This window comes from Aulonocara stuartgranti (assembly GCF_965226115.1).
Source record: "Aulonocara stuartgranti genome assembly, chromosome: 5".
Taxonomy (NCBI): Eukaryota; Metazoa; Chordata; class Actinopteri; order Cichliformes; family Cichlidae; genus Aulonocara; species Aulonocara stuartgranti.
The window spans coordinates 17,211,845-17,227,025 of record NC_138943.1 but is presented as its reverse complement, the minus strand read 5'-3'; the positions used below and the strand labels follow the sequence as shown (position 1 = coordinate 17,227,025).

The following is a 15,181-nucleotide window of genomic DNA, read 5'->3' as shown; positions in this document are numbered from 1 at the left end:
CTAAATGTGCATCTTTCACACATTAAATTGGCAAGACCTGTACAGTTACCAGGTAATGTTATAGAATAATAAACTTAACATCATTTAAAAAAATCAAACTTACATCAGACGGAAAATGCATTTTTAAGTAGCAAGCCTGTAGACCGAAGCACAACCCTTTGATCTTTCGCAACGTAATTACACTCTTCATAATTGTGTTTCAGCCGAATGTGAGGTGAATGACAACATAAAGCCTGGAGGCTTCTTTAGAATCAGTGGCTTGAATGTTGGCATGCACAGAGACGATAACTGAGGCAGCATGGGATTAGATTTTAGAAGGTCTTAAAATTAGAGGGTGAACATATAGTTGTGTTGAGAAATTCTGCTAGGGTGTGTTGAGACAAGCACAAGACACAAACATTAGTTAGACTTTCTAGAAATGGTTCAAATTCTAATTATACATTATGTGAAACACATGCAAATATGGCTTGTGAAACGGCACAAACGAGTGGAAATGACGCCACATTAAACATAATTTACAAATGAATTCTGTGCGAGGTGGTGAAGGCCGGTGAAGGTTAAACAGCCCCAAAGTGGAGGATTTTTAGCTGTGAGTGTAATGGCACATATGTGGAGATTTTACCTGAGATAAAAATATTTTCCTTTGTATTCAACTGACAGTGAAGCAGTGACCAGATGTAGGCTTAAATTACAGACTTCGAGGCCCACAACGTGGTTTGCTACCACTTCCTTTGGTTTAACTGCTCGATGAGCAACTGCAGTGATGGCAAAGTAAGTTCATCTCAGAAATATTCTGAAGTGGAGCGCGTATAGTTTGGATGGAGACATCACGCGGCAGTACCAATTTTTTTTTTCTCTTAGTCAAGAGGAAATATAATTAGAAATGAAAATATAGCACCTCATATCAAACTGCAGGTAGTGCTATGGCAATAATGACACCAAAATCCCTCCACATATGTCTTTCTGAAGTTTTTCTTTGGACATTGGCTGCTTTTCCACTAATTTTCAGTCCAGTCCTTCTACCTTCACCATTTTCAAAGGAATGTTTTTTGCCTGTTAACACTGACCTATGAATCATTTCAACATAAAAAAAATGACTTCTAACTAAAGGGATGTGTAGATATGACAGACAACTTAGCAAAGAACCCATTATAAATTGAATGTTAGGCAATTTGTTACTTGCAAGCTGTCACAAAACACAGTTTGACAGACATATAATAGTATTTTCGCACCAAGCTGATCCCTAAAGAGCTGTTAGTGGAAGGCTTGACATATCTTGGCATGGTATGCATGTCTGTGCCAAAACATATTGGAGAAACTGAACAAGTTGAGCACAGAAGAAGAAGAAGCAGCATGCTGGAGGTGACAAACAGCATCTGAACGTCAAAAAAGACCAGCAAAGATCTGACGTGGGACCTGAGAGATACCTCTGGAGCTTCAGTTGATCCATCTACTGTTCACTAAAGCCTCATTAAAAATTACTTCATTCTTTCAATGTGGCAAAAAGATGAAGTATGTCAAATTACACAATAACTGGACTGAAAATCAGTCACAACACGTCTCATGGAGTGATGAATCCAAATTTGGTTTGGGGCTGCATTTCAGGCAGTGGAAAACCTCTGATTGGAAATGGCTTCCGTTTTCAGCATAACAATATTCCCAAGTATGCTGCCAATGCAGTAAACGCATACCTGGATGTAAAACACACAATGGAACACTATCAGTCATGAATTAGCCTCCCCAGAGCATGGACCTCAACGTTGTTGAAGCAGTGTGGGATCATGTTGACAGAAAACTTAATAAAAGGCAGCCAGCATCCAAAGAAGAGCTTTGAATGTTCTGCAAGAAGTCTGAAGAACTACTCCTGAAGACTACTTAAGGAAATTAGAAGAAAGCTTGCCCAAGAAAGCTCAGCCCTTGTTGAAGAATAAAGGTGGTCATTACCAAATATTGACTTTCAAGCTTGCTACAGTTGTACAAACTCAGTTTTTGCCAATTTTATTTTAAATATGAGCTCATGCTCACTCTATATTTTCCCACTAAAAAGGAAGTCTGTATTTTTATTTTTATTTTTTGACAGTGTAATAAAGGTTACAACTTCATGTGCCAGCTATAAAGGCTTTCACACGGCACACCACACTCTATTACTATCTTTTACAAGCTCACAAATCACATACCACATACAATGTTTAACTGATCTCCCCTCCTAGCTTTGCAATAAATACATACTGAGGCAGATAGCGGTTTGTACATTTTTTAAAGTACTAATTGATCATCTTCACTGTTTTCAGTAAGAAAAACAAATAAAAAAAACAAAACAAATAAAAATGTCACTATTCATTCAATAGTTCGACGAGACATTCAATTATAAATAGATACAGTCCAAATGCACAGCATTTGTGGAAACAATTAAACTTTCATTTTAGGATGTATGTTAGGCTCTAGGGTTGCGGGGCATAGTGTTGCTGTTTAGATTATAGTTGTGGTCTTAATTAATTAAGATGTGTGTTGAAGTTATTGAAACAGAAGTGACTTTGATCGGGTCTTGTAAAGGAAAAAATGAAAGTGTAAGAACACTCAGGCGTGAGCACATTTCGTTAAAAATGTTAAATATAGAAAGGAGGAGTGGCCGTCTGCTTTCAAGCCCGTCACATTATTCCTTTTTGCATGTAATTTGACACCACATCTCTGCGGAGAAAGAGCGCTGAGACAAAAGATATTGCCCTGGGGTCTTTCTGTGTATGAATAAACTTTTACAATCCATCAACTTGAAACAATATTAATAAATAATACATTCTTGTTGATTATTATAACTTTCACAGTATTCATTCTTCATATTTAAGTGAAAAAACCAAACGCAAAGTGAAGGGCAGTGGGGGGGGGGGGGGGGGGGGGAATTATGGTGTAGTGCAGCGCTTTAAAAAAATTGACCAATCAACGGTGAGATAGACCAGAGGTGGGATTCGTTTTCAAGATTGAAAAGATACTCATCCAATCAAACATCCCGGTGGTCGACATTGTCCAATCAGGTGTAGGATGGAGCCGCTGTATCCAACGAGAGTGGATTTTCAACGAGCTCGAGAGAAAAGCGGAGACAGGCAGACATCGTTTCTCTCTCAGCGTCTTTGGACTGTTCACACAGAGGCGAAGAGACGAGAAATAATTATTCTTTAGATCGGGAATATAATTAGCTAAATTAATACACAAAATTAACCATGGCCGACACAGCTGTTGACACAACCGCCACTGCAGAGGTTACAGCCAAGGTGCGTTTCATTCACCTTTTTCTCCCCCTTTCTTTTTTTTTCTCGGCTGAACCGTCGTGTTGAAAGATTTAGAAAACTTGTACAAGTTGTTACAGTGTTTATGTTTCTTTAGCTAACTACGGCTGAACAAGTGAGTTATTTGACGGCAGCAGCAAAGCTTGTAATTAACGTTAGTTCATGTAAGTTAAACCAGCAACTTGTCTTAAATATCACATGGCGAAAGCCATACTTCGTGGAGGCGAGTCATTTAGCAGTTTTCAGCATCGACGACTAATTGCTGTGACTGGAAACTGAAATGTGTGTGATGTGGTTTGACTTAAAAATGTCTTGTTAAGCAGACAAAGCGGCACAAACGGTACAGCTGGTGGAGCGGAGCTGCCGCTGTGGGCGGGAAGCCACAGCACGGTTTACACTGCTGTGTAACTGCGCGGCATGGGGGTGAAAAAGACCAGCATTCCCGCTTAGTTTTAATAAAAGAACACAAAATTAATACCGTTTTCATCGTGTTTTTTTTTCTCAATCCCAGCTCGTAATCAAACTCGGACGTGGGAGTAACATTTGGCACTTAACTCTTTTTCTTAACTGAACATTGATCAAAGGGGCTTTTATTTTGTAGGAGCTGAAAGAGAAGAAAGAGGCAGAAGTGGAAGAAAAGACCGATAACGGGGACGCACCTGCCAATGGCACAGTAAGTTGGAGCCGAGAGAGGCAGCCTCATGGCCTTTTGTCTTAGCGCCCCTCATCATGCAGGTGTCGCTGCACCCGCCTCCCCCCTCCTGTTCAGCTGCTCTCCACACTGTGCTTTGTTTGGGTTGTGAAATGGCAGATGTTCGCTAGCAACCCTCTGGACGTCTCCATTGGTTTTTCTCTACTCTGAGGTTTCCCAGAGCTTGGTAGCTAATCCTCTGGGAGTGTAATAACAGCTCACTACACATTGCCTTTTAAAGAATCCCCAAAGGAGCCTGTACATGCAAGTCTGTGGGAGCATTATCTAAAATATGCTCGGGATGCCTTGTTATTCTGCAAATAATTTGTTTACATAATTGAAGGCCAGTCATTGCATACCCTTACCAGACTGATGTTTCCTCTGCTTCATCCAGAATGGTGCTGAACACAGTGACAAAGTGGAAGAAACCACAGAGGAGGAGCACAAGAATGGGGAAGGTAAGTTAATTTTAAGTGCTACTAGTGTTTTCTGAAAGATTGGAATTGCAACTATATGTGTACTGTATTCAGATTTTACTGATTTGCCCTATAATTGTTTCTCTTGTGTGGTACTGACCTCAAAATCTTCCCTTTTTAATACAAGTGAATCTTGATATGTTTAAAAATGAAAATGCGCTGGAAGTGAGGGCTGTAATTTCTGAAGTGACAAACTGTCCTTATAGGGGATGCAGAGGAGGCGCCCCCTGCTGAGGAGACTGATGCACAGCCTGTGAAGCGTGCAGCTGAAGAGGAGGAGGTGGGTTGTCTTTGGGCCTTAAGTATGCAAGTTTTAGTCTTGGTTTTGGCCTTTGCTAATGTGACTCTTCTTCTTTTTTCCATTAGGAAAAGGTGGAGACAAAAAAGCAGAAGACAGAGGAAAATGGGGATTCGAAAGAGGCAGAAGTGGAGGCTTAGGTCTCTGTCCTGCTACTTGTTTGCAGCACTGTCTTACCAGCCTGGTCAACATCGTGTTGTAGAGCTTGTGCTTTTTTGTATCTTTGGAGAGAAATTTCTTTTTGTTTGCTCCCATGTTATCACATTGCACTGGAGTCTTGAAACATAGTGGCCCTGCATCCTTTTTTTTTTTTTTTTGTTTTTTTTTTTTTAATGAAATGTTATTTATTGGTCTTTAAAATGAGCTCTTTTTTTTCCTACTTGTACAAATCGGGCCATGCCACGAGATCAGTTTTGTTTTTTTGTTTTTTTAAATTTCCTGAGGTTTGATATCAGTATGTTAGAAGCACAATCTCTATTATGTCAGTGCTGACCAGATGATTCATACATACAGGCAGCTGCTCACCTCCAAGGCTCATGTTGACCTCTCAGATACACTTAAAGGACCAAAGATAAGTTTTAAGCAGGGGATAATGGACAGTTGTTAGCATTATTAGTTAAAAGGCATAATATTTTGTGTTTGAGCTGCTACTTAATCTTTGGCTGCCCTGTTAACATAGCAGATGGTGCAAATGAATTAGAGGGGCTCTGTCTTGCACCTCCATGATTAGATAGTTTGACCCCCCCTGATTCCCCCCAAACTTCCCAGTTCAGTGGAGGCAGGATTTTGCAATGTTAATTAACCCCTCTTAAATCTTAAAGCTTTGGTCATTTGTTCTGTATGCATTCCACGCAAGTTTGTACCATTTATACTTTGTTTCTCTTACATTTTCAATGAGTGTTATGTTATGGTTGGGTAGCTCAGTTTTGTGTACAAGACTGCCTTTTTCAGAACCAGAATGACATTCGGTTACTTCAGCCACTGCTTTGTATATTCTGATTAACAAATAAATTGTCTTTTTACTTAAGAATGTCTTTCGTGTGTGTTTATTATCTGTTAATAGCTCATCATCAGTGCTTTCTTTAAAAAACAAAACATGGTTTTATAAGTGGATGATGTCACTTGACCTATTTTTTTCTTAACATGGAAAATGGCTGGCTTAGATGCAGGAAAGAGGAATAATTTCACTTGGTAATGGAAAAGGGTGAACAGAATCAATGGATTACTTTCTTGTATACACTTGCTCCCCCATGTGGTGTAGTTGAGAAGTTCACCCCATCATTAAGGGAAGCTACAACTGACATGGCATGCAACAAAATAATTGACACAGGAGTCAAGCGTGGCAAAAAATGATCATTTTAGTTTTAACTTAACCCTGAATAAAAGTAGCTTTTACAGTAGCACTGCTAATACTGAGCAATAGGTGGTACCATGTAACACAAAAACTGTGTTTTATTTCTTTCCCAAGCAAGCTGCAACAGCATGATCCGCACATTTACTGTTTCCTCAGAAACGTTAGCGTGGCGTGCATCTGGTCAGTCCAGCAGGCTTTGATAGTAGGCAATTACAGACATTCTTCTGGGGCACCTGCATGTTGAGGTGCTCAGTCAGTGGAACCAACACAACGAAAAGCTTGTTTGAAGCCCTGAAATCAGGCTTGGTGCCTGTGTTTGGCTGAACAGACAAAGCGTACCGTTTTGCCATGAAAAAATAAACTGCATGTACCAGTTTAGTGATGTAGATGGCTTCTCGATGATGGAAAAAGGAATGAGGTTTAAAACGTCCAGCTAACAAACGAAAAGTCATCACTATACGTCACTGATGGACTGAGCATAGTGGAGCGGAAGCCTACTACCTTAAGCATGCGCCCTAATGATGACGATAAGCATTCGCCGCCGCTGGCTGTGAACCCCCAGTCTTTTTTTTTTGCTTTTTTAAAATGCTGTCCACCTTCAGGGTTACCCATCATTCACATGAGTCTTCTCTCTGTTTTCTCTTCTTCTGTTTTGTTCGGTTTCCGACTGATTGCTGATTCAGACCCCAGTTTCAACTTCTCCTCTTCCTGATAATGACAAGAATCACTGTCATTATTACAATGGTATGGCCAGGAGTAGGGTAACAGCTCACAGGGCTGTCCATGGCTTAGTGAGGGCCCAGACAAGAATTAGCCACCAGTACACATTTCTCTGTGTTTTTTGTACGAGTACGCGTGTCATCCTATTAGACACTGCTCTATGATGATTAAGTAGTTGACATTGTACTCCTATTTGGACTCTTGATTAAGAGTCACCCAGCACCAAACTGTGAAATTTTGGGGATAGCACACTGGTTAAGTCTCATAATGACTGGATAGTGTGGAAAGTGTTGTTTGTATTTGCTGTTAAAATGTGGAGAATGTGAAAGCCTTCCAGACTGTGATTAGGCATAGTTCGCCTTCACGTGAATATTAAGTATGTGTTTGCTAAATTATGCAATGAGAGCTCTTGAATTAATAAAGAGGAATGAACGGTGAGCCTGAATGGCTACTGGCAGCACATTCAATTAGTCAGAAAATCCTGCCTAAGGTGTAGTATGCTAACTCAGAGAAACAGGCAGGTAGACATTCCCTTGGCCATATGACCAAAACAAAACGTTAACACAGGGCTTTAAGAGATTACACTGCAGCTCATGCAGACGTTAGGCAACTGATAAAAGGAAGAAAAAGAGAGGGAAAGCAGTGGTTAGCTTGCGCATACTGGTAAACACTTCTATCCTAAAAACACCAACAAATGAGCAAGAAAAATGATGCAAGAGTTTGACAGCAAAGAATCAGACACAAGAACGGCTTATCTATACTCACAGGAGTCACTCAGAGTCACACACACATTCAGAGAGGTCACACATTCGTTTGCAAAAGTTAGGAAAAAATGCATGGGCACACACACTGTATGAACACGCTGGTCATGTATAAACAAAGACTGGAGAGGTGGCCAATGTCTGTCTGTCTGTCTGTCTAGCTCTGAGAGGAGCAGTGCTAAATTGGTGTAAAACAATATATGAATCTGTGCTGTACAGTGTGCGGCAGGATTTACAAGTGCGTCTGTCGCACTGTGAAGGTCAACACAGCAGACACTAAAGCAACAGTGCTGTGGAGTGAGTATGTGTGTGCGTGCGGTTGTGTGTGAGGTAAAAATAAATTTGTAAGAGGCTTTTCTAAATGTGCACCAATAGTGGCTGGGTCTCGCTTTCGGGGGGCTCACCCTCAGGGGGGGGCAGCTGGTACACCACGCAGAGAGAGGAGTACAGGCAGCCCACGAATGACATCAGGCTTGCAAAGTACATCACTCCCTGGGCCCCACCCACCAGGGAGGTCAGAGGTCCCATCGCCACAGAGACCAGGATTTGAGCCAGGAAGTACTGGCAGCTGAGCAGAGAGATGTCCACCCCCATCCCTCGTCTGGTCCCTTCCTCCGATGAGCCGCAAAACTGAAAGACACAATTGGTTTAATTACAGTGTGGGAACAGTCTAAGCACTGCAAGCAAGTACTCAGCAAACATGCTAGCTGGAAGGTGATGTTCTAACAGTGGACAAAGCAAGAATGCAAGTCATTTTACAGGAGTGGAGAAATCAAACACTCTTGTCTTTTTTTTTTTTGTAATGAGACTACGTAACTATGAAGACAGCTGCATGATGTCAACTCCATGTAAATCAAGTAGAAAAAAGTTTGTTTGTTTGTTTATTTTTTAAATATGAACCTTTTTAAGTCATTTATGGTTATCTACATGTAAATTCTGCCTCATCTGTGCCATGATGAACTTGGACTGTCACAACCACTGCCTCTTTGCTCCCTGAAGAAAAGCATCCAGAGTAAGAGTTAGGAAATCAACTTATTCTTGTGTTGTATGTATTTTTTTTTAACTCTTAATAAATAAAGATTTCTTTGTTTTGATTTTTGATCTAATTAGTAAACAGATAATACAAAACAATCACTGAAAACAAAATTTCTCTCCAACAATGATATTCAAGGTGCATCTAGGAAGGAAAGTGAGAGTGATTACTATTTTTCAAGTCTTCCTCCCATTGAAACATTTGCTGGGTAAAGCTGTGAAAGACTTTGACAGTATGCTCATTTGTTTTCTTCTGACATCACTAAACTAAATATGAAGCTACAGTCAATGCAAATTATACAAAGCTTTGCTTTAGATAGTGCTGTGGGAAAAAGTCCTAAAATCTGAAAATGGACCTTGAGCACTTTTGGGTCCCTTAACTGGAAGTTAGATTCTAGATGCTTACGCAGGCTTTTATTCTACAACATAAAATACATACCTAAATACTCAACTTCTTCTTCTTTTATCTGTCTCAGAGAAGGCGTTTCCCCAAAAAAATAGTGAAATGAAACTCCAGAACTTAACTTGATCACAGCAAAATATGAGAGCTTTGTGGCATAACAAGTTTATAGTAAAATCTACGCATTTTACAGCTTTTAAAAAATCCTAAACTTTGAGTTAATTGGGAAAAATGATCTCGCTGAACAAAACTCATGTTCATTTCCCAGAAAGGTCGTTTTCTGCAGTAATTCAAAAGGCCTAAAAATTAAATTGGCTCTTTGATGAATGAACCAGGGTGATGCTAATGTCTGGCAAAAAGCACCCAGAAAAGCATTCTACTGTAGAACGTCCAAGAAACAGTGAGACAGCAAATCTGGCGCTATTACTTCCTGCAACTCTAAAGCTTAAAAAAAGCTGCTTCACAACAATAAAGTTTTATTTTTATATTTCAATTTTGTATGATTTGGAATAAAACCTCTAGTTATTCAGCTCAGAGGCAGATTTTATTACCCCCATTATTTAACATTAAGCTAAATTAACTGGCTGATGGCTGTGGCTTCATAGCCATCAAACAAACACGATAATGGTAAGGTGATCATATACATTTTGATCTATTCTTTTACGTTCACACAGGGAAAATATCATCCAGCAACTATAATTAGGTAATTGCTGCACTTATATCGATACTGACCTGAGGGCTCTGGTAGTATTCACACAGCAGAGAGTAAGGCAGCGTACATAAAGAGGAGAAGAGCACCCCGTAGGTGACACAGAGAGAAAGTACCACGTAGAGGTTGGTGGATAGTGTGGCAAGGCCGGTGCCCAAACCAAATGCCAAGTAGGCGAAAAAATATAGCGTGCGAAGAGAGAAACGCTCCTCTAGTTTCTCCAATATGGCTGAAAGTTGAAGAAGGGAAAGCAGAGAGAGGTTCAGCGAATGACGAAGCAGTGCACAAATCCAACCAGGGTAAGGAATCACACCTGCCAGATGTGATGTGATGTGTGAGTACTTACCTGAGTAGAAAGCAGCACTGAATGCATAGATGCACATGCCCCAGCAGCCCATGCTGACACCAGCATTGTAGCGTTGGTAAGCCTCGGAGTCGTGGGGTGCTTTGGGATCTCCTTCAAACACAACCTCCCCCATGAAGTCAGTGTAGAAGAGCAGCATCCCTTCAAAGGACAGCCAGCCTAAAGCACAGATTGAAAAAAAAAATCACGCTTTTATGAAATTAAATGCAAAACAGGTTGATTTTAAGGTTCAGCAGTGTAGAAAAAGAGATACATTTCAATTAAGTTTTTTTTTTACTCACCTAAAAAATGATTAGTGCATAAACTCCGCAAAGAGGGAGGCATCCTGTAGATGGCTATACACAGCAGCTTCATTGACATTTGGGATTCTCCACTCTCCACATTCTCACTTAGATCACTCTCATAGCGCACTCCATTGAGCAAAATGTTTGCAACCTTCATTGGAGGAGAAAAAAACCCACATGACATCATGTTTAAAAAGCTCTGTTCTGGCTTCTCACAAAACACCTTATGTCAGATTCAAAACATGCGTCTGACCTGCTGGCTGAAAGTCACTGTCCTCCTACGTCCATTCTCCAGCCCAACAATCTGTGTTGCCATGGGCTCTTCCATCAGCGCGAGACTCTGAGGTCGCTTCAGGATGCCAGCCGTGGAGCCCCGGTGTGACCCCGCAGCAGTCTGAGCCCCAGCTGTGACCTGAGATGCTCCGTGAGATTGTGCATCTCCAGCAGGCTGAGGCCCTTCTGCATCTTGTGCGTCCCCAACTGGATGAGACACCACATTGGCCTGGGTCTGTCCTGCACCTGCAGGGTGGTTCCCTGGCCCCTGCATGAGCCCGTCTGGGGGAGGGGAGTCCCCTGGAGGCAGTGGCACAGTGGTGGAGCTGGGGGGCAGAGCTTGTGGTGTCTGCTGGCCTGTGTAGCAGTCTATGAGCACACTGTCGATATATGAGGTTCCTAATGAAGAGGCAAACTCATTAATGCCAGTGAGAGAGCTGTCCCTACTAATAAAGCTGCCATACTTTGGAGTGAGGGGGCTTAGGGGCGATATGGGGCTATTGAGGCCCGCACAAAGACGCGCACTTGCACTGCAAGAATGGGCCAAGGGGTCAGGATTACATGGGTGAGACTTTGAGAAATTGTAGCTGTAGAGACCGTCCTCATCTTCCTCATCTAGTCCCAAATCTGGTCCAGGGTGGACGGGTGGGGAGGGGGGAAGAGGGAGGCTAGGGCTTTTCAGGCTGTTTTTGCTTGAGTTCTTGTTCGGCTGGCTCTTCGGTAAGGGCCGTTCAGGGATGCTCATTAGAGTCATGGTTGTGGCGATCACCAAAGTGATGCTCGTAAACAGGTATATGACCCGGAGTTGACCTCCCATTGACCTTCCAAACTGTGTCTGGTCCCAGTTGATGCCACCTACAATGTAGCCAAATCCACCTCCTAGACCTGAGTAGAGAAATGAAACCACAAAATACTTGTAAAGCTAAATTTCTACTGTTTTCTGCTAAATTATCTCAAAAGGACATATGTTACAGCTTCAGCTTTCCCTGCTACAGAACTATTTTCCTACCTGCCAGTAACGCATGGATGTTCAGTCCCCGATCTTGGTCCTCTGGGCTGCACACATCCATCATATAAGCATGGCTTGGGTTGTCAGCTGAATCAGCACTGAAGTCCATTAGAACCACACCACACACTGTCAGGACTATTCCCCACTTGTGATTTGATGCTGTGTCAGCCAGGACACTCCCAATATCCCGTCCATTGAGAACCAGAGTAAGACCAATCAGTGCTCCTACAATGCAGAGCAGAGGAAGTGACAAAAAATTAACATGAGCACCAAAGCTAGATGAACTAGATGAGAGCTAGATGAAGGCGGAAGCCCTGAATGTCTCCTGAACTCTGGGTTTTCCAATTTTTTGATGTAGAGCATAACAAATGGTTACATGTTTTTACTGGCTGTGTATAATCTTTGGCCATCAAAATGATGTGGCTATAAATTTAAAATAAAATTGTGATCTTGCAGTCAATATGGAGAAACAGTACAAGTTCCCAGGTGGATTGATTCTGAATTACATTCGACACAGAGACACAGCCAGTTATAACCACTGAATCTGAACTGTCTGGGAGTTTACTTGAGCTCTTTACTGAAAACCAGATGAAGAGTTGTGCCTTATGGTGGGATGTTTTTCACAGTGGTTTTATTTAAAATGTATCTGAGATGTTGTATGTCACACTGTACTAGCATGGCATGTATACAGTGTAACAGAAAAGCAGTAGACTGAGTAGGTAAGTGTATAAGTTCCCCTGTGTTATGCAACCACACTTAGGTGCTTAGGTGGAGCACATGCATTTTGGTGAACCTGTGGCCAAGTTCCTATCTATGGTCTTTAGTTATGATTATCCAACCATGGTTTTATTTGAGCATTTTACAGGAATGAACTGCTTATTGATTGAGCTGCATCAGAGGAAATGCAGGATTTGCTTTGAGGCCACAACTGCTATGATTTTGACCATTCTTCTAAATAACAGCAATAAGAAACATGTTGTAATGCACTTCACAAAAGTGCTAACATTTGAGGTAACTATACCATATAATTGCAGATTATTTACCATTTGATCAACACTGTCACTTGCAAGCTACGCAGCTTCACATAATTGCATTTCAAAAACACTATGGTACTGCTTTAATTCGTCTTACCTATTGCCAAGGCGAAAATAAAAGGTCGTCTTCGCCCAAACCGGGATGTGCAACGATCACTCCATGCTCCTATGAGAGGCTGAACGAGGAATCCTTCAAGTCAAAACGAAATACAAAGTTAGAATCCATGCAACTAGGATTCTTATTATACATTACATATGCCTGTACAGCAGCTAGTCGTCTACCTCTGCTGCTTACTTACCGAGAATGGGGCTAATAAACCACACCAAGCTGTAGAATTGATCAGGCAGGCCCATCTGTAAAAGCACTGGAGTCACATAAGCTGTTTCCATGGCGTAGCTGAATTCAATCCCGAACAAGATGCAGCCATTGAAGAGCAGCTCCTGGAAGGTACGTCTCGGGGGAAGCTCACTGAGGTCCAACTGGTCCAGGGGACAAGGTGTGTTGGGTGGCGGAGGAGGCGAAGGTCTTATCAGCTTCCTCCGCTTTGGCTGTCTTTGGAAGTTGTTGGCTCTGTGACTGAGGTGCCGAGTGGTGGAAGTTGGAAAGCTGGCAGTTTTGGGAAGTGAGCTCCTCCAGATACCTTCCTGAGCTGTGGAAAACCTCCCTCCTGGACTGGCCAAGAGGGGGTCACTGGGGGTGCCCATTCCTGGAGATGACATCTCTCTCAAGCCAGCAGCAACTGGAACATATTAAAGGGTGATACCAATGATGAATTACAAGTCAGACATGCGCAAAAGTTTGTTTGGACTTGATTCAAGATCAGCACGGTCTAGCACAGCATTAACTTGGTGCTGCTAATGGTTATGTAGTGCAACCAAAAGGACACTGCAGTCATGTGCAGACACCGTCGGTGGGCACGACGCACTGCAACCAGTGCGCATGCTGTGCGCAAAGCCCATGTGCTCTGCGTGGCTGACTACAGCAGTGTACTATGCGGCAGCGCTCATGACGCCTGTTTCCATTTTAATTTTTCATGTAGGAAGCTCAAACAGGACACAATGTAAGCGGTGTGGATGTCAATGACGGCTTTCAGGACATTCACAAGGATAACGCATCATTGTCGCTCACATTTAATAGAAATACTTGACTGATAGCCTGCCGACCCAGAGCCTTTTTTGCTTTTTTTTTTTTTTTTAAGAGACATGATCCTCGATTTTTTCTTCTGTTTGCAATAGACTCTTAAGGTGACGATTAGGCGATCTACTGTGTAAGAGGATGCACAGAAATATAAATAAATAAATAAAAAGCGTGCACATTACGACGTGAAAGAGGATAATTACCTTTTCGGGGCGGCTCGTCATTTATTGCGGCATACTGTGTAGATAACCACAGCAACCTTTGTGATGTATAGAAACCGTAGTATGAATTACAGGAGTCATGATTGTTTTTTTGTTTTCCTTTGATGCAGTCATCCCCCCGCTCTCTCCTTCGTCCCTTCTCCTTTCCCCTCTCCTCATCCCCCCCCCCTCCCTATCTGTCCCCCTCCCTTCGCGTCTTCCTCCCCGTCTCTCCCGTGACGTCACGCCCCTCCCTGCAACATCAGCACAGAGGACCCATCTATCTGCATACAGCACTACTCCAGTATGAGCCTAGTACTTAGCAGCAATATTAATGTAATAATTATATTCCAAATTCAGGTAAACGGGTTTAATAAATTGCACTCCTTTTTCTTTTATAGGAAAAGAAATTCACACCTTTATTTTATCATATTGGTTAATCTTTGTTTAATTATGCATTCTTGAACTACTTTTTTATGTCTTTCCTGCTTTTTAACTGAAACTTTGACTTGCTAGATAGTTTTTATTTTATTCAACTGTGACTTTTCCGATAAGAAAGCAGCAGGAAATTCGAAATAACCCACACATATAAATGCAGACAGCTCGGCTTTCTTCAGTTTTCTGTGTGCATCGTGAATGTGGTTGTATACTATTTTCCTGTCCACGATGTTTGTGCAGATATTTCGCTTTTTTTTTTTTTCAGTCAGATAGTCAAATGGTGTTGCATTGCTTCCTGTCCCTATAGCATGTATCCACAGCACATCAGGGTGTGGCCCATTGTGTGCACTGCCTTTTTAGTATGACATGTTTATGAAGGCTTCACATTGCCGCCGGTTGGGTAATACATGTGACACACCCACCAGAGCTAGAGTGAAATCCTAGGCTACATCAAAGAGTGTTGCATGCCCTTTCACACTGTGTCTGTAAAACATGTCTTTCAGTCTAGAAAATGTGCAACCCCCCCCCCCCCCCCCCCCCCCCCCCCCAAGGTGCTGCTGGCACAGTTAGACCCCTCATTAGCAGTGAGTGAGAGGACTGTGTTAAAGGAAAGGTCAAATGGCTACAGAACCTTTTGCTAGGATACACGTAGAGCTGTCATATCAAGAATACTCAGGTAAACTGTAGCTGGCCTAAAGTCTTGTGCAAATTCACACTTT

At 42.0% G+C, this 15,181-nt stretch overlaps 2 protein-coding genes across 7 annotated transcripts; one reads left to right on the top strand and one right to left on the bottom strand.

Annotated features, from left to right (window-relative positions):
• The first annotated feature begins 3,060 nt into the window (after nucleotides 1–3,060).
• On the top strand, nucleotides 3,061–5,776 carry LOC309706372 (uncharacterized protein). The gene is made up of 5 exons (XM_082532839.1): nucleotides 3,061–3,266; nucleotides 3,883–3,954; nucleotides 4,367–4,430; nucleotides 4,655–4,728; nucleotides 4,815–5,776. Exons 1-5 carry the CDS (start codon nucleotides 3,216–3,218, stop codon nucleotides 4,884–4,886), a joined length of 333 nt encoding a protein of 110 aa, XP_082388965.1. The 5' UTR covers nucleotides 3,061–3,215; the 3' UTR covers nucleotides 4,887–5,776.
• Nucleotides 5,777–6,103: 327 nt separating this feature from the next.
• Nucleotides 6,104–14,205, bottom strand: slc45a1 (solute carrier family 45 member 1). 6 transcript variants are annotated; one of them, XM_082534052.1, is made up of 10 exons: nucleotides 14,028–14,205; nucleotides 12,986–13,426; nucleotides 12,784–12,876; nucleotides 11,653–11,877; nucleotides 10,624–11,528; nucleotides 10,368–10,521; nucleotides 10,069–10,245; nucleotides 9,746–9,951; nucleotides 7,986–8,211; nucleotides 6,104–6,808 (listed from the first exon to the last, which is right to left on the bottom strand). In XM_082534052.1, exons 2-10 carry the CDS (start codon nucleotides 13,404–13,406, stop codon nucleotides 6,780–6,782), a joined length of 2,436 nt encoding a protein of 811 aa, XP_082390178.1. In that variant the 5' UTR covers nucleotides 13,407–13,426; nucleotides 14,028–14,205; the 3' UTR covers nucleotides 6,104–6,779. The 6 variants fall into 6 exon arrangements, with proteins under 6 accessions (XP_082390178.1, XP_082390177.1, XP_082390181.1 ...); XM_082534053.1 differs by lacking the exon at nucleotides 6,104–6,808 and adding an exon at nucleotides 7,410–7,430; XM_082534051.1 differs by having other exon boundaries at nucleotides 6,104–8,211.
• Nucleotides 14,206–15,181: the final 976 nt, after the last annotated feature.

Coding starts and splice junctions, on each gene's coding strand:
- LOC309706372 (XM_082532839.1), top strand. CDS start 3,216: ATGGCCGACACAGCTGTTGACACAACCGCCACTGCAGAGGTTACAGCC. Junction 3,267..3,882: donor CTGCAGAGGTTACAGCCAAG/GTGCGTTTCATT, acceptor TTTATTTTGTAG/GAGCTGAAAGAGAAGAAAGA. Junction 3,955..4,366: donor ACGCACCTGCCAATGGCACA/GTAAGTTGGAGC, acceptor TGCTTCATCCAG/AATGGTGCTGAACACAGTGA.
- slc45a1 (XM_082534051.1), bottom strand. CDS start 13,406: ATGTCATCTCCAGGAATGGGCACCCCCAGTGACCCCCTCTTGGCCAGT. Junction 11,878..12,783: donor TATTTTCGCCTTGGCAATAG/GTAAGACGAATT, acceptor TCTGCATTGTAG/GAGCACTGATTGGTCTTACT. Junction 8,212..9,745: donor AATACTACCAGAGCCCTCAG/GTCAGTATCGAT, acceptor TGTGTCTTTCAG/TTTTGCGGCTCATCGGAGGA.